Source organism: Podarcis liolepis, assembly GCF_965112155.1.
Source record: "Podarcis liolepis genome assembly, chromosome: 4".
Classification (NCBI taxonomy): domain Eukaryota; kingdom Metazoa; phylum Chordata; class Lepidosauria; order Squamata; family Lacertidae; genus Podarcis; species Podarcis liolepis.
The window spans coordinates 80583300-80609776 of NC_139558.1; the positions used below are offsets into that span (position 1 = coordinate 80583300).

General features: G+C 42.6%; 1 protein-coding gene across 3 annotated transcripts in view; it reads right to left on the minus strand.

Annotated features, from left to right (window-relative positions):
• Nucleotides 1-26477, minus strand: part of MTUS2 (microtubule associated scaffold protein 2) — a 300965-nt gene that overhangs the window by 168321 nt on the left and 106167 nt on the right. For all 3 annotated transcript variants that reach the window (XM_083498852.1, XM_083498853.1, XM_083498851.1), the window contains 3 exons: nucleotides 23022-25589; nucleotides 16265-16505; nucleotides 10210-10416 (listed from right to left, as the gene is read on the minus strand). In XM_083498852.1, coding sequence (XP_083354978.1) covers nucleotides 10210-10416; nucleotides 16265-16505; nucleotides 23022-25304 — 2731 coding nt within the window. In that variant the 5' untranslated portion in view covers nucleotides 25305-25589. The remainder of the gene's footprint in view (nucleotides 1-10209; nucleotides 10417-16264; nucleotides 16506-23021; nucleotides 25590-26477) is intronic.

Genomic DNA, 26477 nt, shown 5'->3' on the forward strand with positions numbered 1-26477 from the left:
AACTGAAGGCGGTGCTACTTTGGGTGTCTCATGTGTCAGTTCCCAACACTTTCTGATAACTGCCACCCAGGAGGAAAATTACATGCAATTTCCCTCCCATTGTATTCACTTTTGAGTTTGTCAGTGGGCACGGACATGTCATTTTCCTACCACTTTGAGATTAAAACCTACATTAAATGGAAAAACCAAAAATCAAAAGACTGTGTGCCTCATGCGCGATGCACAGTGCTCGCAAGAGGCAAGATGTTTATGGCAACATGCAGTCTGGGGTGAGTCCCCAGAGACTGTCAGACAGCAAGCCTGAAGGAGTAATTGTTTAAGCGGCCATCTCTCAATTTCCCATTCACAGCTAACTGACTTGTGGCAGTTTGCTTCTTCCATTTTCGTGCTGGTCGCCTTCAGACCACCTGGGGAGCGTACAGAGCTGACCTAAATTTCATCTTGCTCAGGCCAAAGTTGCAAAATGATCGTGGGAAAGATCCCAGCTTAACTCACAGTTTGGGAAAGAGCTTGATCTTTTTTTCCTTTTCTTTTTGCTGTATTTTTGGTGTGGTTTCTTTGACAAAATCGTAATGGGATCAAAGATCAGTGCTGCTTTAAAGCCTTTTCTCCCCCCCACCCCTTGCTAAATTATCGCTTTTTTCCTAATCTAATCTGATTTTTTAATATTCTTTTTTCGACAGCACTATGAATGTTCTTCAAATCATCACTTTTCTGCTCACCTTCCATGCTTTATACTGCCAGTATATAAGGCACAACTAATCCATTTTGAACAGTATGAGACTGAGTGACTAGAGACTGCAAGGTTACGGGGCTTTGCTCTCAACGTGTATGAACTCACAATATGGCATTACTATTATTATTATTATTATTATTATTATTATTATTATTATTATTGTTTCAGAAAGTCATTTGATTTGTACATGAAGGGAAACTAAAAAGTGGAGTTTAGGGATAGGTGATAAATTAGATTCAGTTCACATTTCAAGGTGAACCTACCCAATAGATGTAATAATAGCATAAATAAACAAACCAATATGTAAAACAAAGGACAGCCATCCTTCAAAATCCACAGCTTTCTGAATTCTGCAGTTCTCTCAGCCAAGAAATGGGTGCATGAAAGCACATATTCTAGGGCAAAGCATGCATTAAAACGCATGTATTCATGAAAATAATGTGGGATAACCCAGCCTCATTTAACCAACATGCTTAAGTCGAATTAACACAAGAAGGGGTTAATACCATAGAGTAAACTGTCCTGCCAGGCTTAGCTATGCCCACGTCCCCTCAGCTTGGGAGAAAACAGGTAATCAAGCCTTTGTTCACCCCCAGTCTCCCTGAGAAGTTCCTATACCAATAATTTCACCACTTTAGAAATAAACTAAGTTTTGCTGCCCATGAAACCTTGTAAGTAAACCATTTCATGAAAAACAGATAGGCCTATCTTTAGAAAGGATGAGTGAGCTCTGCTCACCTCTGAGGGGAGCGTGTAAGGGGGGAGAGAGAAGGAGGTGTGACCACATTTACTTTGGCCATGCTTTTTTATGTATCTTTGCTGGCCTCTGCTGGCATGTGGCCTCTGGATGGTGGACCAAGAACAAATAGGTCTCAGGCCCTTAGCTATCCCTGATCTACGGTATCTGCTGCAAAAATTAGGGGGGAAATCAGCCTCTGAGATTTATTAATTGCACAGTTAAGCACACTGGATCTGCAGCGATATTACCTACTTTTTTGAAATTGGAATTGCTTTCACATTTTTCCCAATTATGAAAACCATGCTTGCATGAAAAAGCAATATTATTAACAGTTTGTTTTCTTCCATGACAATGCATTTAAACATTTACTGCAAGCTAAAAATCCACAGAGCCAAACCATTGGATATGCAGTATTGGCTGTGTCTAACTCATCACCTGGGGGAAGGCATAAAAGCAGCACTATAATTTTATTTATGTATCAAGTGTTCTTCCTCAGGCAATATCTGTTTTTCCATCTGCATTTCTGTGCTGGAGGGAAGGAGGTCCACAGATGAAAGAGGGGTCCCATTGGTTTACATGAATTTAGGTGCCTCTCAAAAATCTGGTCTAGGACATTGTATTTTAAGTAGGATTTACAGTCCAGCACCATCCAGAAGACCACATGTTCCTCAGCCAGACCTATATCTACTTCCATGAATATATCTAATACTTTTTAAAAATAAAAATATTATTCTTGTACTAAAAGCTAAAAAATCCTCAAGTGCTTCAGCTTTTCTGCATTGGCAAAGTGGACCCCCCTCCCGCCCACTGATCATTTTGGTTGCCTTTCTCTTTTACTTAGAAATGCTTTGACCTCGCTGTCATATATACAATATGGATCATTGAGGGGGGAGTAATTTATCATACCAATGTAAACGCTGATTAATCATCCACCATAGATATATGCAGGTGGGCAATCCATCTGAAGATAACAAATTACCCTTGAATCAGTATGGGTGGTCTCTGTGCGAGAAGGAAGATTGTATCCTTACCTTTCATCAGTATAGAAGGTTTCCTTAACATGAAGTCCTTATTGAACAAAAGCAGGAGGTGATTGGGGAAGTGGGAAGGAGCTGAATCTAGCCTATGCTGTTGAACTGCTGATTAGCTTAAACAAAAATTACCTTCACACAGCCCCAGATGTTCAACTGCATACAGCCAGGTGGATAAATTCAGAGGCAACTGACTTTGTTCACCTCTCTCTCCACTCTAGATTGCAAAAGCTTTTCAATAATAATAATAATAATAATAATAATAATAATAATAATAATAATATTTATATCCTGCCCTCCCCAGCCAAGGCCGGGCTCAGAGTGGCTAACAGCAATAAAAGTAACACAGCATTCTAAAATCAATATTCTAAAATCAATTCAAAATCAAATGGCAACCACTGGGCCAGAGTTCTACGAAGATCACCAAAGGAGGGGGTCAGACGGTGCCAAAGGCCTGGTGGAACAGCTCTTTCTTGCAGGCCCTGCAGAAAGATGTCAAGTCCCGCAGGGCCCTAGTCTCTTGTGACAGAGCGTTCCACCAGATCAGGGCCACAGCCGAAAAAGCCCTGGCTCTGGTTGAGGCCAGCCTAACCTCTCTGTGGCCTGGGACCTCCAAAATGTTTTTATTTGAAGACCGTAAGGTCCTCCGTGGGCATACCAGGAGAGGCAGTCCCGTAAATACGAGGGTCCTAGGTTGTATAGGGCTTTAAAGGTTAAAACCAGCACCTTAAAACTGATCCTGTACTCCACCGAGAGTCAGTGCAGTTGGTATAGCACTGGGTGAATGCGAGGACCCCGTAAGGAGTCGCACAGCAGCATTTTACACCCGCTGGAGTTTCTGGGTCAGTCTCAAGGGCAGCCCCACGTAGAGTGAGTTACAATAATCAAGTCTGGAGGTGACCGTCGCATGGATCACAGTGGCTAGGTCAGGGCGAGAGAGGTAAGGAGCCAACTGCTTAGCTTGGCGGAGATGAAAAAATGCTGCCTTTGTTATAGCTGCAATCTGCGCCTCCATAGAAACCCAAACACTTAACGGCCAGTGCTGGCACTAATTGTGCCCCATAAGAGATGAGAGTTGCTCCCCAATCCCATATCTTCCCGAACTGTCTTTGAAGGATTTAACTTCAACCGGCTCCCACGTAACCATCCAGCCACAGCTTCCAAACTTCTGATCAGTGTGTCTGGGGCCGAGTCAGGATGGCCATCCATCAACAGATAGAGTTGGGTGTCATCAGCATACTGATGGCAGCCCAAACCAAAACTCTGGACAAGCTGGGCTCATAAAGATGTTGAAAAGCATCGGGGAGAGTATCACACTCTGCGGCACTCCACACACCAAGGAGTGGCACGATGACAGTTCCCCCCCCCCAAGCGCCACCCTCTGTCCCCGACCAGAGAGAAACGAGCGCAGCCATTGAAGGACTATGCCCTGGATCCCCACGTCGGAGAGGCGGTGGTCCAGGAGTTCATGATCAACCATGTTGAAGGCTGCTGACAGGTCTATAAGAATCAGCAGCCCCGACCCGCCTCAATCCACCTGCCTGCGGAGATCATCTGGCTCCCTCCTCTGGCAACCTGCACAGAATTTTGCTTAATTGGTTGCCATCAATTTGATTTTAATTATTTTTTATAATGAAATATTTTTAGATTGTGTGACTATTTGACTGTTTGATTATTTGATTGTTGTTAGCCGCCCTGAGCCCGGCTTCGCCTGGGGAGGGCGGGATATAAATAAAATTTATTATTATTATTATTTAGGGCGACCAGAGCCGTCTTGGTCCCATGACCAGAGTGGAAGCCGGACTGGAATGGATCCAGAGCCAATGTTTCCTCCAGAAACCCACCAATTAACCTGTTTACAAGAATATATTAAATTGTCCGCCATATATTCCTAACAAGAAGCAAGGCAAAGTCTACACACCATTGAGATTTTTTGGATTCTTTATATACCTGAGTTCTTTAGTGCATAAAGTCACATTTGGCCAGCATCGTACAGAAGGGATAAGGAATAAAAATTCTACTGGAATTAGCATTTGCCATTTTGTTACTTGACTATCAATTTTATATATTCCATTTATAAATCCACCCTTTTATCATTTAATGACTCTAGGGTGGATTTTAACATAAAACTGAACTTGAAACAGGTTGCAATATATTGGCATTAAAAAGTGACAGATATTGCTTCTCCGTATAATTCTTTTTTGTTAATATAGTAAAAACTTTGTAATCTTTCTTCTTCCCCTCTCTTCTTATTCACACTTTTCTTTCTTTTTGAATGTAATAGAATAAAAAAAATCTAAAAGTAATGTTAAAAAACTAGATCACAATAACCATCACATTAAAGAAAATGTGAAACATCAAACAGAAATTACTACTGAAATCACAGCTGGTACTTACATTGACATACAAAGCCCTAAATGACTTGGGTTGCAAATATCAGAAGGAATGCCCCCTCCCATGCATCCCATCCCAGGTATTAAGATCTGGAGGTGAGGCCTTGCTGATAAGCTCTGCTGTCTTATGAAGTTTGTGGGGCAGCAGAACATAAGAGGGCCTTTTTTGTGATGGCCCCAGATTGTGGAATGCACTTCTCTTCAAAGAGCATTTTGACATCAGGACAAGATGCATCTTTTTGCATAGGCCTTGAGGTTGGGGACAAGATCAGAATCCCCCTTTCATTTACAGTGTTGACGCTGTTGCTGGTTGCTGTTGATTTGGTTTTGGCCTAGTAATGTGTATGTATTACATGCCTTACTTATTTTGTACTGTATGTAACCCACCCTGGGACTGCATGATAAAGGGCAGGCTATAAATGCCAATAAATATTAAATAAAGCAAGCAGACAGGCAATAAATCAGACAGCAACTGGTTTCATTGCATCAAACTCATCCAAATGCCTGGGCATCTTTAGCTATCCCCAAAATTTAAGTAATTAGCACCTCAGAGGTGAAGGCGTTAAAATTACTAGTGAACAGAATATTCAGATTCAGATTTTCTGTAAGGCGCAAAGAGCAGAAGTCAATGTGAATGAGAACCTCTCCATAACACAATTATTCAAGAGCAGCAATTAAACAATATATGTTTTATTCAGAACACATTTATTGTCGTGCATTCCATTGCCTTACCCCTCTATTGTTGTTTTCATTGGCCTTATTCAATGAAAGCCAAGTGATTTGAAAAAAGAATTCAGTTCACCAATATGCTAATATCACATATGGTGTTATTTGATGCACTTATATAAGATACACAGTCATACGCAAGACGCATCGCTATCAGAATACAAAAAAGCCAAGGCCATGTTGTAGTTCTGACAGGAAAGTATTTTTAGGTGTGCAAAAGATGTGGGTTTTGTTCCACAATTCCCTGACATACATTCCCTGTTCAGAAAAATCAGTCTAGCAGGGAGGTGAGGCAATAGCACAGTCTCTAGAGACACCTGAACTGCCAAGGTCTATTTTTGGCCCTGCCACAAATTTGGCATGTGAGAGGAAAATCTCCTGCATGTATTAGAATCCTAAGTGTGCAGAAGGATTCCTGAAATATGAACAGACGGCCTGATTTAAACAGGATGTCAGGCGCTTCCAAGTTGACACGGTTTTCTTTTCCAAGCAAAGGCTGCGCTCCCAGGCTCCTGTTACTGTGATGCTTCCCCTATTTCCCTAAGCCACGGCATGTTCCAAGAGCACAGTATTTGCTTTCCTTTGGAAGGAGGTCGCTGGAAGCTCATTGGCTTTTTTGCAATGTTTGAGTTTATCTGCAAGTTTACAGGAGCATGGGTGGAGGTTCGCAATATAAAACACCGTAGCAGGTTGCCAAAGTCCACATCAGATCATCCAGCACCCTTAAGGTGGTTACAGAGCCCAAACTCAGCTTTCTCAAAAGGGTTTCTTCAGGCATGTTAAAGCTAACAAATGTATTGCGGCATAAGCTTTTGTGATGTAGGGCCTATTTCTCTACTCTAGCCCATGAATGCTTACGCCATAATGGCATTGGCAACTTCAAAATTGGTTTACTGAAATGCCCTCTACGTGGGGGTACCCTTGTGCTTCATCCAGAAGCAGCAGTTACTCATTTTGAAGTAAAAGCAGCTTGGGTCAGATCCAGAAAATCTTCCCTTGCTCACTGTTTGCTTCTGCAAAAAAGACCTTCAGGGGCTAATGGGGGCATTTTCAGAGCATGCATGATTGAAAGCGCATTCTCAATTACAGCTCTGCAGCTGATTTTTCTTCAGCTAACAAATGGCCGGTTTAAGCATTAAAAAACCCACAAAAAGTGAGAATAATGTAATATTTAGTTTTGCCCTAAATCAACAAATATCTAGCAGCATGCAAAGGATAGCCCATTGCTAGGCATCATCTTCTTTAGAGGAAAAGCTTCCTGAGAAAACTGGGAAAGGCAATTGATTTATTAGCCACTTTTCTACTTAAAAACACCCAAAGTGGCACAAAACAAAAAGCACAATAATCAATAAAATTTACCTAATACAGTACAACAATAAAAGCTCAGTAAAAGCCTAAAGTCAACTTGGCTGCAAATTGCAATATAACCAAAGCCTAAAAATCACAACCTAAACAAATGTAGCAGTAAAAATAATAACCCTAAACACGAAAGCTTTCTATCCTGCTTACAGCAGTTTATGCACATTAAAGGATGCCAGTATCACTCTGCTGGCTCAGAGCCTTCCATTCTACTCGCCAAACGGGGGGGGGGGGGCAGGTGGAAGTGTCACTAGCAGAAAGCTGGGGAGCGGTGGAGTTAGGATCACTCACTTAAGCCTGTAATCCTATCTTCCTCTTCTTCTTCTCGGTGTATCATCAAAAAAATTAAATAATATATTTTTTTTAAGTCTGTAATCCTATATTCCCTGGGATGACTCATCTTTATTTCCTTCTTTTTGGACTTAGCACCAAATTAATCCATGCTCAGTCCTCAGGGGTTGAGAGAAGTGTAAAAGTGAGTGTGACCCAATTTTTGTGACCCCACATAGGGGTCTTGATGGGTCATGAAAACCTTTTGATGTCACAGAATTATGATACCGACTGTGTTTTCCCAGTGGATCAACTGAATTCAATGGGACTTTATTCTAAGCAAACATGTGTTGGATTGTACTGTAAATGATGGGACAGCCTCTCAAGCAGCCCTTTACCAATGCCAACCATCTTAAGACACAAACTTTCCCACTTGCAAGACATTTTTGGCATATTCTGAATGTATAGTGGTACCTCTAGTTGCGTTCCGCTCTCGTTACGGACTTTCAGTTTACGAACGTGTCCAACCTGGAAGTGTTTATTTCTGGGTTCGCCACGCACGCATGCGCAAAAGCAATCCCCTGCTTCACGCATGTGCAGAAGCGCTCGATCACGCCATGCACATGTGCGGAAGAGGCACTCGAATTGCAGACTTTTAGGGATGCGAATGGCACCCTGAAACGGATTAAGTCCACAACTAGAGCTACCACTGTATTGTTGTGTAAGAGTGGGTAAGTACTTCTGGTTCCTTTGCTGTTGCTTGAAGCACAGGTGGCCTCAGTGGCAGGGATCTGGACAGGGATAGCCAAACTCCTGGTATTCTCTAGGTCAGATTACTGCAATGTGTCATCCATGGGGCTGCCTCTAAAGACGGTTCGGAAACTTCAGCTGGTGCAGAATTCAGCAGCCAGCTTGCTCACCAGGGCAAGCCAGTTTGAGCATATAATGCCAATCCTAACCCAATTACACTGGCTGCCAATCAGTTTCCAGGCCCACTTCAAAGTGCTGGTTTTGACTTATAAAGCCTTAAATGGCTCAGGACTGCAATACCTCAAGGTTCACCTCTCCTCCTATGAACTGACCCGGATCCTGCGTTCATCATCTGAGGCCCTTCTTCATGTGCCTTCTCCACAGGAGGTCTGGAGGATGGCAACACAAGAATGGGCCTTTTCTGTGGTGGCTCCCCATTGGAGAAATGCTCTCTCCTGGGACTCTCACCTGATGCCTTCATAACAACAACAACAACAACAACAACAACAACAACAACAACAATTTATTTGTACCCTGCCCATCTGGCTGGGCTTCCCCAGCCACTCTGGGCGGCTTCCAAAAAAAATATTAAAATCCTCTAATACATCAAACATTAAAAGCTTCCCTAAACAGGGCTGCCTTCAGATGTCTTCTAAAAGTCTGGTAGTTGTTGTTCTCTTTGACATCTAGTGGGAGGGCTTCCACAGGGAGGGCTTTAGGCACCAAGCGAAAACCTTTCTCTTCAACCAGGCCTTTGGTTGATTAACATTCTATGTCCACCTAAATGTGTTTTTGAGAGGGGGGCTATTGGTTTGTTTTTTGTTTTTATTATGCATTTTGTGTTCTCATTTTGAATTTCTATGTTGGGAACTGCCTTGTGATCTCCGGATGAAGGGCAGCACACAAATTTAATAATAATAAAAGAATGGTTAACAATTTATTTCCAATAAAATATTTTTCACCATTGGGGATGCAAGTGTTCTTCCCTCTTTGCAATTCTACTCTGGGCTTGAGATATCTCATTTATTCGGGCTCTGTGCTGTGGATGTACGTTTTCTGCCCTGTCGCTTTAAACCTTTCCCATGCATCCTACAGTGTGCGACAGAGCACCATGATCAAGGCATCTACATATATAACATTATCTTTGTAGTTGCAGCCACTAAGCTCAATATCCCACACTGCTGCTGCTCCGGTTTACCGAACCTACTATGCCAGCTTAAGGAAGTCGTTAGGATCGGCTGTAGCCTGGTTTTGTTTTATTTATTGTAATTATTTCAAAATTAGCATAAACACTGAAAGATTTAGGACTCTACAGCATCCAAAAGCCTCTGGCGCTTCATGGAAGCTGGCACCTTCAATTTGAACCACTTTGAGAGTGATAACAGTTGCTTTGAAATTGACACGGTTCACGCTGAAGCTGGTCTTCAAAGAGAGGAACTGGCATTAGGAAAAAAATTAAAATCCTCCAATCCCAGCTTGTGCTTCTGGCGCACGGCACATGCATATACATCCCATAAGGAGCACGGTCTGCATCGTGCGGTTATTTCGTGCTTAATAAAATTAACATTAGCAACAGAAAATAGGATTTGAGGTGACATTTCAGCCAAGGATTTTTCCCCCTTCCCCACAGCTGAAAAGGAGACCATAGCTAAGGGGGAGGGGAGGAACAGCAAAATTCTGATCCTTTTTAAAATCCCTAGCATGGTTTCATTAGCTTCTTGAACCAAGATTGGCTCGCCCCGTTGAAGAGAGATACGGAACAAGAGCAAACGAGAAAGAATAGATTGCTTACTTCACATAATCTTCCCCCGAAGTGCGTGTATTTCATAACTGCTGTGTGCTGATGCAGGACACCTACTTGCACTTATTTACTTACATCAGCTTGTAAGAGGGATAATTCATCAAACAGGTAAAAAAAGAAAACGCAGAACTGTGCAAGATGCCTTTTTTTTTTTTGAAGCAGTAAAACCTATCCAAGCAATTTGTCATCCGAAATTATTCATCCATCATTATTTTCATAACACTCAAAGGTAGGCAAAGAAGATTCCATAGCAGCAGAAATGTGCATTGAGAAAAAAAGCAACCATTAGAAACATCCTAGTAGGGAATTAAATTTTCTCTTTCATCCTCTTCTCTCCTGCTCCCCCCCCCCCCCGCAATGAACCTTGCTCATATCTAGAGTGGGAATAATGTTCCCTGACTTACGACTGGCTGTCCTGCTTTGATCACTCTGGACGCTGTCATTCGACTGGTTGCTTGAGATCGACGAGACACTGGAGCTCCTGACAAAGCCAAAGGCTGCTAGTTTAGCGGCCGGCAATCGGGAATAACCAGGAGGGCGAAGTCCAGACTGACATGGCTTGGGAAGGTTTGATTTCGTAGCATTTGGATTCGGGACTTTTTTGAGATCAACTGGGGGTAGAAATTAAAAATGTTATATGAAAACGTCAGGAAGCAAAAATTGCATTACAGGGCTGTGTTTATTGGAAACGAACAGTCTTAGGATCTAAAGTAGGCCATTCTTTTGGCCTTTTTCAAGTTGGCATCTTTTAAACATACCACCACCACCACCACCAGTGGAGTTAAAAGCACTAGACTAGAGCTGAGCAGGCGTTTTTCAGTAGAGTTGGAATGGACCACATGGGTCCTCTAGTCCAACGCCCTGCAATGTAAGAATCTTTCACCCAATGTGGGGCTCAAACCTATGACCCTGAGATTAAGGATTTCATGCTCTGCCAACTGAGCTATTCCAGCTGAAACATATAAGGTACTACAATAACTTTGGTTGGTTTTTGTAGGTTTTAAACATAAAAATGAAATAAATGATATTAACGGTTAAAGATATCCCACATACCCCAGGTGGGTGGTTTGTAGGGGCCTCAGCTGTGCAGGGAAGAAGGTTAGAAAGTCACCCTGGTCTTCCTCTCCCCTGCTTTACCCTGAATGGATTCAGAAATACGGGCTGCAAATAACTTCAGACAATGCCCCTTCCTTAATATATTGTGTGGTTCGCTCCCTTAGGCCTCCTGGCCTCTCATGAGACTACTGCTTCTCCATTGCCTTAGGTGGCTGAGTTGCGATATTCCTTCTCCTTGGTGCCAGAGCTTCCTTCGCCATCACTCCAGTGGCTAGGACAACCCTTTTGTTTTCAGGAGCCAACTTCCTTGTTGTGCTGTGGGGCTGGCCGTGGTCAGGCCACTCAAGTCGCCTTCCTTGCTCTGATGGGATGGAGAATCCAGTACACGACCGTATTTATGATAATCAGCACTAACTGGGACTACTGATAGAAAATCCAAACGTAACACAGATAGGATTATATTCAATGGGGGGCACTGACATTACAGCTAGGCTGTCAGAGCAAATGTGAAAGAAACTTAATGGCAGGGTGCCATCCTCCTGCAGGGAAATACATTTTTCAGCAGCAAATTAAGTGTAATGGTAAAATTTAATACTGTCTTCTAAAGAAGAGTTATAGCACATCCACCTTCTGTCTGATGTCTTTATTATTTAGAATTTCCTAATTACTTGCTCAACAGGGGTATAATCTCCATTTTGAAGGATTTCCAGAAAATCATAGGTTCTAATAGGAAGGCTTTCAGCACAGGAAAGCTTGCTTTAGATACAGGATAGCCGTATTTAAACATCACAACCTTTTTCATGCAGCATACTAAAAAGGACTTTCCCCATGGTGCCAAATAACAATCCCTGTAGAAGGTGAAACATTTCAGAGTTTCCCAAGTCATGGAGCATCCATACTCAAGCACCACCACACCCAAGGATAAGGAGCTGTCCTTATAACACCATAAAGTGTTTTTAAATGTTACACCAGGAACAGCATCAAGGTGGAGCAATTGTTGAAAGTGTAATACTTTAACTTGCCCTTCAGGCAGGGCCTAAACTGAATAGCTTATGGACAGTTGACTACACAGCCGAGATAATAGAATCCGTCTTTTGATTCCTGCCACTTCATTACAGTGTGTCAGGACCTATTGGCCAATGCCACATGTGGTGAAATGTACAACCACAGGCTTTCAGTGCTCTGGTCTGGCTCCACCCACCAGGATGGCCATTGGCTCCACATGGGCAGGATGGAATATAGGTAGGTTCCCAGTCTCAGTGGTGCTTTGCTTGAGCTCTGGAGTGTCTTGCATTCCTAGCTTTGTTCTTCAATTCTGACTCCTACCCTTGGCTTCTGATTGTTGTTTGCACTTGACTCCTGGTTCTGACTTGCTCCACTGCCTCCCGTGGACAAGTGCTTCTATGCAAACATGGTGGGTTTTATCCAAAATTTGTTAGTATTCACTGAACAGCAGTGGGGTGACTGACTACAGCTACCAGCAACTTTTCTTCAATGATCAGAGATCCAGACAATGTTATTTTAATCTCTGGTATTAATTTCAGTTGATCTGTCAAAATAAGCAAGAAGAAATACTCCATTTTGTAGCTGCCTGAAGGCAGTTTCAGAATTAAACATTGTCTGTGCTCTACAAGAATCAGTCTCTTTGATGCTTTCGCTGTCCCCTGTTAGAGGACTTTAAAGTGTTTCCAAGTAGAGATTGGCTGACAAAAGACAAGTGTAACTGGAGTTATAAGGACATCTGAAAACTGCCGTAGAGGATGCGTTCACCATGGCACAGCAAATACAGCAAATCATGCAGGGAGATGATGAAGGGTTGAAGTAGACATGATGATGGCTGCTCCATGGGAAAGAACTGAGTTTCAGCAGTAACAGCTAGAGATGGATAAATCAAGTTTGTAGCTGAGTGGCTCCCAGGTCCGGGACTTGGGGAGTCCACTGATTCTGGATAGGACCGTACATGAGTGCATTTTAAAAAGGTGCACATTAGTGCATATTTAAACTATTATATGTCCAACTTGTATACCGTTTGGCCTAATACACATATTTGCGGGCAATTTATTTTAATAAAATGCATTTTTATATTTTCACTAATATACACATTTTATACCCACTTTCCTCTAAAATACACATTTTTATCCAGGGGGGGGGGGAGGTTGGTGAGTGTATTGTGAAACTCAGATAATTGTGAATTCTGCACAAAACCACATTTCCCAGCAACTGGTATTCAGAGGTATACTGCCTCTGAAACTGCAGGTAGAACAGCAGTCCCCCATGGCATCTATTTAAATTATTTAGTTCCATCAATTCAGGGAGATGGGATGAGCATCATAATGCAGAAGGAGGGGGTTGGGGGTTGGGTGTACCCATATCTATATATTTATCGGAAAAATTTCTCTTCCTAGACCAGGGCAAGTGGAGTGGAGCATGTTACAGTGGTACCTCAGGTTAAGCACTTAATTTGTTCCAGAGGTCCATTCTTAAGCTGAAGCTGTTCTTAACCTGAAACACCACTTTAGCTAATGGGGCCTCCTGCTGCCGCTGCGCCACTGGAGAACAATTTCTGTTCTCATCCTGAAGCAAAGTTCTTAACTCGAGGTACTATTTCTGGGTTAGCGGAGCCTGTAACCTGAAGCGTATGTAACCTGAAGCGTATGTAACCTGAGGTACCACTGTACTTGGGTATGTACATTTGTATTAGAAAGAGAGAATTACCTCCCTACCTCTGAAATTTGTCTTGGTTCATTCATTTAAAGGTAAAGATGCTTCAACTGAGCATTTCTACTTGCAGGGGCCACCCAGGGCATCTATCTAAATGCTGACCACTGACAAAGATACCATTATCCATTTTCTCTCCCCCCTACCGTAACCCATAAAAAACCAGTCATCCAACAAAGGCTACAGCAGCTTGAAACCAATAAACCTTTTTAATGTCTTGCTTTGGTGGTTCTCTGAAAACAGAGGCACTGGGATATCAGCATCAGCTGCTTTCAGGGCAAACACTGTTAGTTTTCCTTGAGAGCCGCCGTATGCCATGCTGTGGAAGAATTAAGAGCTTTCTGCATCAAGTGAAGATAAAACTTTCTGGCGGCACATTGGGTCTGCCCCAGGTATTGCAGCAAGAAGAAGTCTTTTTAAAATTGTGTTAGTGGCTCAGCATACACTGCAAATGTCTAGATATTGGGGCTTAGAGTTGAAAGTCAAGATCAGGCAAGATCAGGTGGACGTAATTGGTAACTTTGCCTGCTAGTCTTGTTGGTAAAGCACTCTGCTTAAGGTAAATTCTTCAGTCTTGGGAAAAGGCCTGGGACTATAATTAACTACTTGCAGGCAATCAAGTAGTCACAAACAGAATACTCTGGGCATAGGCTGGGTAGCTCAGTCAGTAGAGCATGAGACTCTGAATCCCAGGGTTGTGGGCTTGAGCTCCAAATTGGGTGAAAGATTCCTGCACTGCAGGGGGCTGGACTGGATGACCCTCATGGCCCCTTTCAACTCTACAATTCTATGATTCTTAGTCTGGTTCTGTTGTTAAGTACGGACCTCCAGAACAAATGAAGTACTTAACCTGAGGTACCACTGTATACTACATTTTTTTAGATTTGCCTTGAGACAGTCTTTAAACCTCTTACTCAAAAAAAATCACCATTTTATAGTTCAAATCGGGGGAATAAATACAGTAAATGGGCAAAAGTACAAAGATTCACAAAATGTTTAGGGGTAGATTCAGGTAGGTAGCCACATTGGTCTGATGCAGTTGAAATAAATAAACAAATAAATAAATGTTTAGGGGTATGCGTACCCCTGCGTGTCCCGTCCCCCCCCCCCCCAGAAAAATGTACTGGCCTTAGCAATCACTCCACAAAAAGTATTGTGTAACTTAAAATCAATCAAACACAGAGCTCCCAAAGATGGTGAGATCAACCTTCAGTATAGGCAAAAAATTATGTATAATGCTTTTATAATTATTTACAATACAGTGCAGTCTTCCAATACTGGACATATTGATGGAATTTTATCTTGTTATCAGAATGGAGTCAGACACATTATTTTAGAAATGTACAGTGCCTCCAAATGGAGGGTGAAATTTGCTGCTGCTGCTGCTTTATTTAATTTTGTTTTGTTTTGAAGGTTGTGGCAATCTCGGCAACAAAGTGGCTTCCATCCTCAAAAAAATCCTTTAAAAATCTTTAAATGTAATTAGGTAGCCAGAGATTTAAGTCCTGCATGCCCTTTTCCAGGGAATTATGGAATTGCAAACTATTCAGGCTTATGATAACATCAGGCTCACTATGAAGTCCCTGAATGGTTGGGATTACAGTGGTGCCCCGCAAGACGAATGCCTTGCAAGACGGAAAACCCGCTAGACGAAAGGGTTTTCCGTTTTGGAGGTGCTTCGCAAAAAGAATTTCCTATGGGCTTGCTTTGCAAGACGAAAATGTCTTGCGAGTTCCTGCGGGGTTTTTTTCCTCCCCCCCCCTTTTCCCCAAGCCGCTAAGCCGCTTATCAGCTGATCCGCTAAGCCGCTTATCAGCCGATTCGCTAAGCCACTTATCAGCTGATTCGCTAAGCTGCTTATCAGCTGATCCGCTAAACCCGCTAAGCCGCTAATAGCGCTAATCCGCTAAGCTGCTAATGGGCTTGCTTCACAAGACGAAAAAACCGCAAGACGAAGAGACTCGTGGAATGGATTCTTTTCGTCTTGCGAGGCACCACTGTACATAGTAAAGAAGCCCTATTTGCTGAAGAAGCAGGACAGTGCAGCTATTATTATCCCAAATACATGCAAAAAAGAAAAAACCTTTTCAGAAGTAGGGATTCTGAGTTAACATTCTGGGGACCCTAAAAGTACTTATCTTTGCCCTCAGTTCCAAAACTGGTATACATTTGGCATAGTTTTCATGCTTACTTAAAAAAAGAAACACGAAGTTGAATTTTGCGTTAAGAATAAAAATGATGGCATGAGTCAAAGTAATTCCACAATTAACTTAGTTTTGAGTGGAGACTCAGGTACCCATGGCCACTGGATAACTTCACAACCTGCTTACAAATATTGTTCATTTTGGCACATATTTTATAAAAATTAATTAGTAAGATCACTGTGTATTCCCGACAAATTTTGCCCTTTAATGAGGGCACTTCTATGCAGTAACCATATGACTGTATGGATACACTTCCCACACTGGAAGTGGATCCATTCATTAATGTGCAAGATAGAAGTTGTATACGCAAATTGAGCAAATAACCTTAATCACTGTTATTAGACTTAATCGCTATGATTAGACCATGCTAGGACAGGCCCCAGCTCTGTTCATTTTGGTATCTCCCCACCCCACACCCCGCTTTTTTTAAAGAAAATAAATTGACCACTGTAATTAAAAAACAGACAGTGAAGATGGATACCTGAATTATCTGGATGAAAAAGCGGAGGAGAACTGGCTATTGGCCCTTGCGGATGGATGCAGCTTGCTGAAGACCTCTGGCTTGTAATCAAAATCCTGCTTTTTGCAGACGGTAATCTGGAAACTGCTCCCAGTCCCAACTGAGGCTTAAGTATCATTGCAGAGCGATAAAAGCTTGGAGGCACCTCATAGTGAGTGTATGGTGGAGGACAAAATTCTCCTTTCACAGGCCTTTCCCCAACCTGCGCAAATATAAATACAAATAAAGTTAGGGCAAGAAAGGTATCTCGAGAAACAAAATATATGGCGTTTGCATAACTGCTTATAAGAACCGAGATCACTGCTTTCCAGCATGATGATTGGTTTGGTATGTAGAGGTGGAAAATGCAGTAATCTCTGAATAAAAGTGATAGACTACCTTTCACAACAGAACATCAAATGGTGGCGTTCCATTATGATTGCTTGAAAATTATTTGTTAAGGCTGAATACACAGAAAGGTTAACTACAGTGCAATCCTATTGTCTTTTGTTTTTGTACTTAAAAAACAATCCCTATTTCAGCTTTTTATGGTATGTCTGCAAAACTGCTTGAGACACATGTAAAAGGTGATTAATATATGCAGTACTGTCGTAACTTGGAAGTCGAACACCTTGCGAGACAAACGCTTTGGCTCCTTAACACTGCAAACCCGGAAAGTGAGTGTTCCGGTTTGCAAACGTTCTTTGGAACCCGAACATCCGATGCAACTTCCACGGCTTCCGATTGGCTGCAGGATGTTCCTGTAGCCAATCAGAAGCCGCGCCTTGGTTTCCGGAACGGATTCCATTTGACTTCTGAGGTCCTCTCTAAGTGTCCCGATTTTCCAAGGGCAGTCGCAGAAACCCGAAAGCTGTCCCAGTTTCTGATTTGATCCCAGAATGTCCCTATGCTGCCTGCCAGCACTGCCAAGTGAAGACAAGGGACAGCAGCAGTAACCCATTGCCTCTCCATGGCTGCCACTGCTGGCCTCCTCCTGTGGGGAGCTTGTAATAGGTGCTGGAGAGTAGGCAAGGAGGAGGAATGGCCGCTGCCACCAAGGCTCAGCCCTGTGTGGTGTACCAGCTCCGAGGGGCAGGGAGATAGCAAGACCGCCCTGGGTGGGAAGAAAGGGGGAGCGGAAGGGCCCAAGAAGTCTTGATTTTTAAAAAATAGAAATGCTTTGTGCATCCGCGTTCTAATCCTGTCCCTTTCTAAAATGTACTTATTGCTGTGCGTTTTTCTTTTTGCAAATTTACCAAAGAGTAAAATAAAATCAGGATTAAGAGGCTTTCTTGGGATGGTGTGTGTGTGCTTTGTCCCATTGCCTTTCTTCTAATAGGAAATGCTCTGCAGGAGGGGGGACAAAGATGGGGGGTCAGTTGGTGCGGGAGTGAGAAATGTCCCTGTTTTCATCTGAGGAATGCTGGAGGGCATGTTAATAACAACAACCAAGTCTCATTAAGTTCAACTGGATATAGAATTTCTGGCTAAATCTGCACTCCTGTAACACTTAGGACTGAGAGTAAGTCCCACTGAATGGGGCTTCCTTGTGAACAAACAGGCAAAGCAGTGCTATTTTTCTCACCATTAACACCTCCTTTGTTCTCTTAGAATGGCAATGGTGCCCACCTGAGAGGCGCTGAAACTGAATTCTGGTGAGTTCCAGCTGGAAAAAAAGTCCTGATGCAAAGGGAATGGCTACAATCCTACACACATTTGCGTGGGACGAAGTGCCACAGGCTTACAGTGGTACCTCAGGTTACATATGCTTCAGGTTACAGACGCTTCAGGTTACAGACGCTTCAGGTTACAGACTCCGCTAACCCAGAAATAGTATCTCGGGTTAAGAACTTTGCTTCAGGATGAGAACAGAAATTGTGGTCCCACAGTGCAGCGGCAGCAGGAGGCCCCATTAGCTAAAGTGGTACCTCAGGTTAAGAACAGTTTCAGGTTAAGAACAGACCTCCAGAACAAATTAAGTTCTTAACCCAAGGTACCACTGTATTTCTGAGCAGTTCCGTATGTACAGGATTCCACCACTCAGCAGGGCATTTTAATCACCTTTGTTCTTTATTAGACAGTAAGCTAGTGAATTCTGCTTTTATACGTGCTCATTGTCTTTTGTTTTACAGAGAGGAATTGGAAAACATTTAGCAGGGAAAGTAACTGGACACTAATGTATTGGACACTCAGATGCTCTGATTAATGAGAAATGAATTAAAAGGTGGTATCTAGTAACAAATTAAATATAAATGTATCAATGTAGACAAAAGAATTAATCTTCCTAAATTTATGTATGTTATCGTGAATGGATTTGTGGTGGTGATGGTGGTTGTGTGAGTGATTAATGGATCCCTCCCTGTGCCTGCCCCTGCCCCAACCAAGCAATAAAAAAATGAAATTTCCACAACAAGATACTGGCCCTGCAATGCTTTATATGCAGGCCATGATTCACATATGTAATCCTATCACAAATTCATTGGAAATGAGCATTTTCCATTGCTGTGCTTATACTTGGAACTATCTTCCCTGTGCTGTGCAGGAAGTGTCATCTGTTATGTGTTTTAGATAAATTCTGAAGACATATCTTGTTTGCTGAAGCTTTTGCCAGCTCTCAATACTGGACTTTATAATTTTTGCAGAGTTTTATTCTGGTTTTAGTGTTACAAGTTTTATATGGGCGATTGTGTTGTGATTTGCTGTTTACCATTTAGAAATTGTGCTGCAGTCTAAATTTTATTTCTAAATAAATCATTGCTTTCAATTATGCCTACCTCCAAGAAATGGGCACAAGTCGTGCTTTTTTCTGGGGGTACTCAAGGGTACACAGTACTGGAATCTCTCCCCTCCCCCGTGTTAAAAGTGTGGCACTTACTGTAAGAACTTCATGGTGAGCACCGGGACCCTTTTTTCTTAAAAAGAAGGGGGGAGCACTGCGCACAATCTGGCCAAAGTGTGACACATTTATACTTCATTGGTTTCAGTGGGATAATTAAACATGCAGCCTAACACTGCAATTTTATATATATCTGCTCATAAGTAAACTCCATTGAGTTCAATGGGACTTGCATCCAGGTAAGTACGTACAGTGGATGCTCGAGTTGCAAATGTGATCCGTGCGGGATGCACGTTCACAACCTGCGTCTGTGCACGCGCGGGTTGCAATTCAGCACTTCTGCACATGCGCAAAGCGCGATTTAGCACTTCAGCGCATGCATGACCACCGAAACGCAGAAGTAACCTGTTCTGGTACTTCCGGGTTTCAGCGGTCCGCAACCCAAAAAAACGCAACCTGAAGCAGCTGTAACCCGAGGTATGAGAGTATAGAATTGCAGTCAAAATCCCTCCCACTGACATCAACTGATCTTTTTAAAGTGATTAATAGTAAGTATCTAATGTATTTTTCAACAGGATTTTAGTAGTGGCATCAAATATTAAACTGATCCCCTTGTGTGTAAATACTTTCCCCCCCCCCATAATCTAGGGGTAGGGAATCTTGGGCCCCCCCTTTCCCCAGGTCGCACCAGCATTGTTTTATACACTCAAGCGTTTTTGTCTGACTGAAATGTGTCACTGAACTCGCTGATCTTTCTGGAATCAACTGCAAGCATTTTTGTTTTGACAAGCTTTTGCAGGTAGATGAAAAGGCCTCTGCCGCAGGTGCTTATTTTGTTTCTTTTTAAAACCTATACTCAGTTGTTCCTGTAGAGTTTGGTGGTTTTTTAAAACTTATTTTAGCTGTTTTTAAGACTAAGTCTGCAAATTGCCTGTGGAAGGCAATTCACAAATTAATAAATAATAGTAACATTCACATTCATCACTATACTCACTTTTGCCTCCGGCCCCACCCACCAGTGGCATGTGGCCCCCAGAGGATTGCCCAGAAGGGAAAGTGGTCCTCAGGATGAAAAATGTCCCCCACCCCTGCAGAAAATAACTGCCTGCTCAGCAGTTGCTCTATTTCCCCCCAAAGGGAAATTGCTCACTAAGGACACTTCTGGGTGACCTGCTCTTAAGCAGCAATCCTGATTTCTTAGCAAGGCGATTAGGCAATATTGGCTATTTAAGGAGCATTCACTTAGATTTGTTTGCAGAGATGCTCGACAAGGTTGCTCTAAAGTACTTTTTGCTGCATTTCTCCCATCATTTTTCTTATTGCAGGTGGTCCACATTTGGGGGAATTTGGTTTGTTGTGCAAGAACTCCAAATCAGCTTTCATTGGGCAACTTGAATTTGTCAGTTAAATTAACAAAGGCCGCCACTGCAGGGTGGAATCCTGCATAGCTTTGGAACTTGCCCAGGGAAATATAAACTGCACCATACAATCTCTGATATTTCTACTCTGTTTCAGTAGATGCTGGCATGTGGCTGCCATATGGAAGTGGAGAGAGAGAGAGAGAGAGAGAGAGAGAGATGACAGCGAACATGCTGGTTCACCTTGTCAACCCAGCTCTGACTTTCCTATAATCCTGGTGAATGGTTACACCTGGAAGTGTCCTGCAGGCAGCTCCTGGAAGACAAGCACCCCAGCAGGTTTTTGCAAGGTTGCTTTTGAACATGTGCGAAAAGGGCATGGCAGCAATTTTAAGAAAGCAAAAAAGCAAAAAAGACAAATGCACCTGTGATCGGGAATTGCTTAAAAACAACAGTGCTGAGGAATATTCAGGATTAAGAAAGGTTCCTGAACGGTTGTTCAGTTTGCCAACACACAATTTAAAGCATCGTTGAAGGGGAATCCGGTTGCTGATTTAAGCTACACAGTAGCATCCGGCCGTTATTTTGCACTTTGCTTTTAAGATTTTGATTTTTTTAAAAACAAAACAAAACAGCTTGGAAGGCAGAGCCAGATTTATTTTAGAAATTAATCATAAAGATTGCCAAAAGCTGAATATGCAAAACTACCTAGGCTGCTTGATTAACTTTGCTGCTAATTTACAACACATTCTTGTGTCATGTCACTGCATTTTCAATTATTTATATACATTTACACAATGCAATTTAATGACAGCTATAAATCCTTTGATCCTTGTGGCTACAGTGCTCCAAGAGTAGTATCATGCTTCTATGAATGAAAATCGTTTGGTGTTTTTTTTTCATCCCTGTAATCTTGGTGTAAAATATGTACGAAAGCATATGGAACACAGGATCTAGGCTTTACATCTGCATAATCTTTACTTCCTGCTCGCACAGTTCACCAATTAATTTCTGCCTTCTGAAAGTTAATTATATGTAAATAAAGTTAGCACTTCTATAAACTATCTGAAATGCTGTTTTTAACCATCACAATTTATTTCAGCATGTTACTTCCTTACATTTTTAGAAAGGTATGCTTTTTCTCCAGAAGTCATTAATGAAACTAGCCTATTTCATTTTGGGAAAACCTCTTCCCATTAAAATAAATAAATAGCACAGCGCCTGGACAGCTACAATGCGTCCCAGCTACTTCTCATGTTAATTGGAGACTTCATTATATACGCTGTGCTTTAATAGGACATGTCCATTCAGCAATAACAAATGCTTTTTAAAAAGGAAAGAAGAATTCTGCAAATACCTGGTTAATGCATTTTTTAACCACCTTGGTTTATCTATGCAAGGTGGGGGGTGGGGGTGCTTGCTTCTTATCTTTTTCAGATGGCACAGCAAAAAGGGAATACATTGTTTAGCAGAAAATTGTTTAGCAGAAACATTTATGTGGAGCAAATGCTCTTGTAAAGTCGTATTTGTGAAAGGATTTTTAAAAAGATTTATTTTTTAAAAAGATTTATTCTAAACTTGCTATGTTTGTGGCCCAATGCAATGACTCCTTACTGCAATGTGTTTCAGATGGGGCTGTTCCTGAAAGACTTCCAAAATGTAGCTCCTAGGTTACTAACTGGGGCCAAATGTACAGAGCTTATCGCAATCATACACCCAATGTCTGACCCTGTGGTTCCTCTTGTACTGAAAAGGACTGAATGTCTGTACAGAACTTCTCAGAACTTCCCAACCTCATTTGGACAAGGCCTATTGCAGGGGTCGGCAAGGATTACCTTGCCTGGGCCAGTTGACTCCAGCGGAGATCCCTCCATGGGCCAGATCACACCCCCACCCACAATTTGTGGTGTCTGCACAGACACAATTTCTGGCATCTGTGCATGTGCAAATGCCATTTCCGGCGCCGCAGAAGCGAGTCCCTGCACCGCGCCGGTTTAGCGCAGCGCAAGAGCAGGCGGCTCAGTTCGGGGGTGGCTTGTGGGCTGGTTAAACAACCCCCGTGGGCCTCTTGTGGCCCATGGGCCTTAGGTTGCTGACCCCTGGCCTACTGGGAAGAGTTGCTGGGATCACTGGCCCTGGGCTGTTTTGATTTCTTTGAATTAAGTCAAAATAAAAAAATTCCTTCCAGTAGCACCTTAAAGACCAACTAAGTTAGTTCTTGGTATGAGCTTTCGTGTGCATGCACACTTCTTCAGATTCTGTGTATCTGAAGAAGTGTGCATGCACACGAAAGCTCATACCAAGAACTAACTTAGTTGGTCTTTAAGGTGCTACTGGAAGGAATTTTTTTATTTTGACTATGGCAGACCAACACGGCTACCTATCTGTAATTTGAATTAAGTGTTAACTTTACTGATACCATGTTGTTCATCACTAACTTACATCTTACTCCAGCTCCTGACAGATGACCCCCATGTGTTTATGCACTTCCTTCTACATTGCAACAGCCAGGTGCTATATACAAAAACCATCCTGTGTGCCTTACCTCCTGGATAAATTTTTCACCCATTTGACCAAAATGATGGCTTGGGGATTTAATGCCAGACACCACGAGTCCAGAACTGTAAATCCGAGGCTTCTGCAAGTCAGGTTTAAACTTGTCATAGAGAACGGTGCCTGCTTTAATATCTCCATCGCTCAAAGCCTTCTGCTCTGTGGCCATTGGCATGCTGCAAGGAGGTGCCACATAGGGTAATCCAGCTGGGGCAAATGCATGGTCAAGGTGGCTTATTGCCTGGGGATTTCTTCTGATGTAAGTGATGATCTTAGGCCTCACATGTTTGGGCTTGGGGATGTCTGGTTTTATCTCAGGCTTGTCTTCCGGCTTCTCTATGCCGTTGCTCTCCCCACCGTCCTTGGCCAGATGGGAGCCCTTAGCATGGATGAGGATGGGTTTGGGGATGCCACTGTTACAGGGAGTCTTGTTAGGCACTTTAGGGGATAGGCTGAGCAACTGTGTGTCGTCAATGGGAGGTAGGACCGCAGAGGATGGCAGCTTGTCCACATGAAGTGTATAGAGATCCTTCAAGCCACTGCTTGATGCTGTGGTGTGATTACTGACATTCGCAGCCGCCACAGGGCGCAAAGGCGTCGGGGCACATAAAAAGGTATCCGTTCTTCCTGATATTTTACAGCTCTCCGGAGTGTCGCTTGAAAGATTTCTCTTTAGAATGACCGTCTTCTTGCTCAGAACTGAAACACTTGTAGCATCTAAACCATAGCCCTGGATGTTAGAGTGATCATCTGAAGCATTCCCTGCACTAAACACATTTGGTTGATCAGAGGTGAGCATCGCAACATCACTATTCCCTTTGACTAGTTTGCTTTCATTACTGTTTAGAAGTTTGCAGTCTGGCAGATTTGTGTTATGCATAAAAGGCATATGCCCACCAGCTGCTTGAATACAACTTGCATCAGTATCATGTAGGTTTTTATTTCTTGTAGGTGTCAGCTTGCCACTGTGTTTGCTATCACCAGCAAAAGGCAATGCAGAATCCTCTTCTTTTTCAGCTATACACTCACTCAGTTGATTCATTGACCTGCTGTCACTAAGACTACCTCCCTTTCTTAAACCTGGGGAGTTATTACTATTACTTACCAGCCTGTCACTGGCAGAGTCAAAGTCCTCATTTAAATATGGATTCTCTCCTTTGCGACAAGCTTCCTGCAACTGATGTGATTTCTCCTTGTATACGTCAGACCCAGAATCCTTTTTATTCTGCCCTGCAACGTTATTTTCCTCCATCTGATATCCGAGAAATTCAACCGGCGTATTCCTGTCAATTTTTTGCTGACACATACTCTTAGACTGAGAATACAGAAGGCTTTTCAACTCCGCCTTTCCTCTCTTATCACCCTGGTGATCTACTTGTGCTTCTGATCTGCTCCAAATTTCACTGGATTTTACAGTTAAATGTAGATCTATGTGAGCAGGGTGTGGTGTGCTTTGTTTGTTGAAATTTGCAAGGTTGTCCGCACCTGGTTGTGTTGCTGCAACATTTGTTTTCTTCGTTTCTGAGGTAGATGGTGGCTTAGAATAACGGACAATGTTTCCCTCGGAGGCGCTATCAGTTGGACGAAACACCACGCCTAAAAAGTGGTCTGTGGATGCTTTACGAGATCTCTCAGTGTCCCCAATCAAATGGTGCGAGGTGTCAATGGAATCCAAGGATGCGGAAAGCAACCGCTTGCCTGATACACGACCTACAAATTCTTTCCCAAAAGCTTCCGTTTTAGCCATCAGTTTCCTTGATCTCCCCAAGGAAAGGCGCTTTATCCCTTCTGGCTCAATCCTTCTAGGTGCTCTCTCCTTTGAAACGTGCTGAATGAGATCAGCATCGCTTTTTGAAAGAACCACTGAAAAGGTCTCATTTGTATTAATCCTCAGATTGGACAAACTATGTCCCCGGCTAATAGGGAGTAGTTTTGAAGAGTCCTTCACCCCATCAGTCCTGTAATCCTTATGCAATTCCCTGCTGCTGGTGGAATGCAGCCTAAACTCTGATAGGCCAGTAGTAGGGCCCTGAAGTCTGTTCCTCTCTGAATCTAACTGTGTGTTGTTTTCTGTCTCACTTGTAGTCCGGCATCTAGTTTCTCTTGACAGATCATTTGTCCTTAATTCCCCTCCAGAGGTTTTAACCTCTGGAGTGATTTGGTTGGCATTCGTGTCTCCAACAGTCACCATACGTTCGTTGTTATTCTTCATCTCGTTTCTGTTGTGCTGCAATAAATTGTAACATGACTTATTGGGAACCAGCGGGGCACTCATCTTCAAAACGCCAGTTCTCTCACTGCCCAAGTGAGGGGCAACTCTTCTCTAACCGTGTGGGCCACTGAGCATGCTTCTCTTTGGGGGAGTCAAGGTACAAAACTGATCAATGGGGGGGGGGAATCCTTTGCAGACTGCACAAGCCTCTTGTCAATCACATCCTTCGGATGCTTCAGTCATTATAGGGACAGAGTGTTGATCCAAGAATCCCCCACAAAAAGAGATGGGTTTTAAAAAATGCAAAAGACATCCATTAGGGTCTCTCTGAATGACAGTCCATAGAACCTGAAAGAGAGAGAGAGAGAAAGAGTTAGAACTATATCACATAATAGAGATGAAACTCTATGTTTATAATTTTGGATCCAAAATGATTCAGGCTGCTTTCCCTCCAAACCAGCTTCAATCCGAATTGAGAAAATTGATGAGGTAGCTGTGTTTTAAGTTGGTAATGGGGGGAGAGGGTTATTGGTCTGTGGTTTTTGTTCTTGCTGTTCTCATGTTTTGTGGCTTCTTACTGTATTTTTATGTTGCAAATCAACTTGAGACCTGCAGTTGGAAGGCTGTATACAAATGAATAATAATACAGCAATAGAGGAGGAGGAGGAGGAGGAGAAGTATCCAGCCTTTGCAAACTGCTTTGAGACCTATTTATAATGGCAAGTGGTATAAAGATATATTTCAAAAACTTTCCAACTACATACAATCTTTATATGATCTTTATAGTGATGGGGCATAGCTCAGTGCTAAACCACAAGTCTGGCATACAGGAGGTCCCAGATTCAATTCTGGCTCTCCAGTTTAAATGAAGCCAGGTGAGGTAAGTAAGGCAGATGCAACAGCAGAAATGCACAAGGCAACACAATAAGAATTGATGGAGGGAAGTGTGTTCTACCCAGACAAGCTATTTCCTTTCATTACTTTCAATGACTTTTCTCATGTACGCTGATTCTGAGGTGCCAACATCAATTCAAGCACATTTAGGGAAAGACTAAAGGAAAAGGACTAGGCAACAGGGCCAGATTACCTGACTCAAAGCAAAACATTGATGAATCCCAATTGTTGCTTAATTCTTCTTCACTTATCTCATAGAGTATTTCTGCAGTAACATCTGCTGGCAAAGGAGTGTTTAAAATGAAAATGGATCTCTAATCAGAAATGTGAAGGGTAGCATAC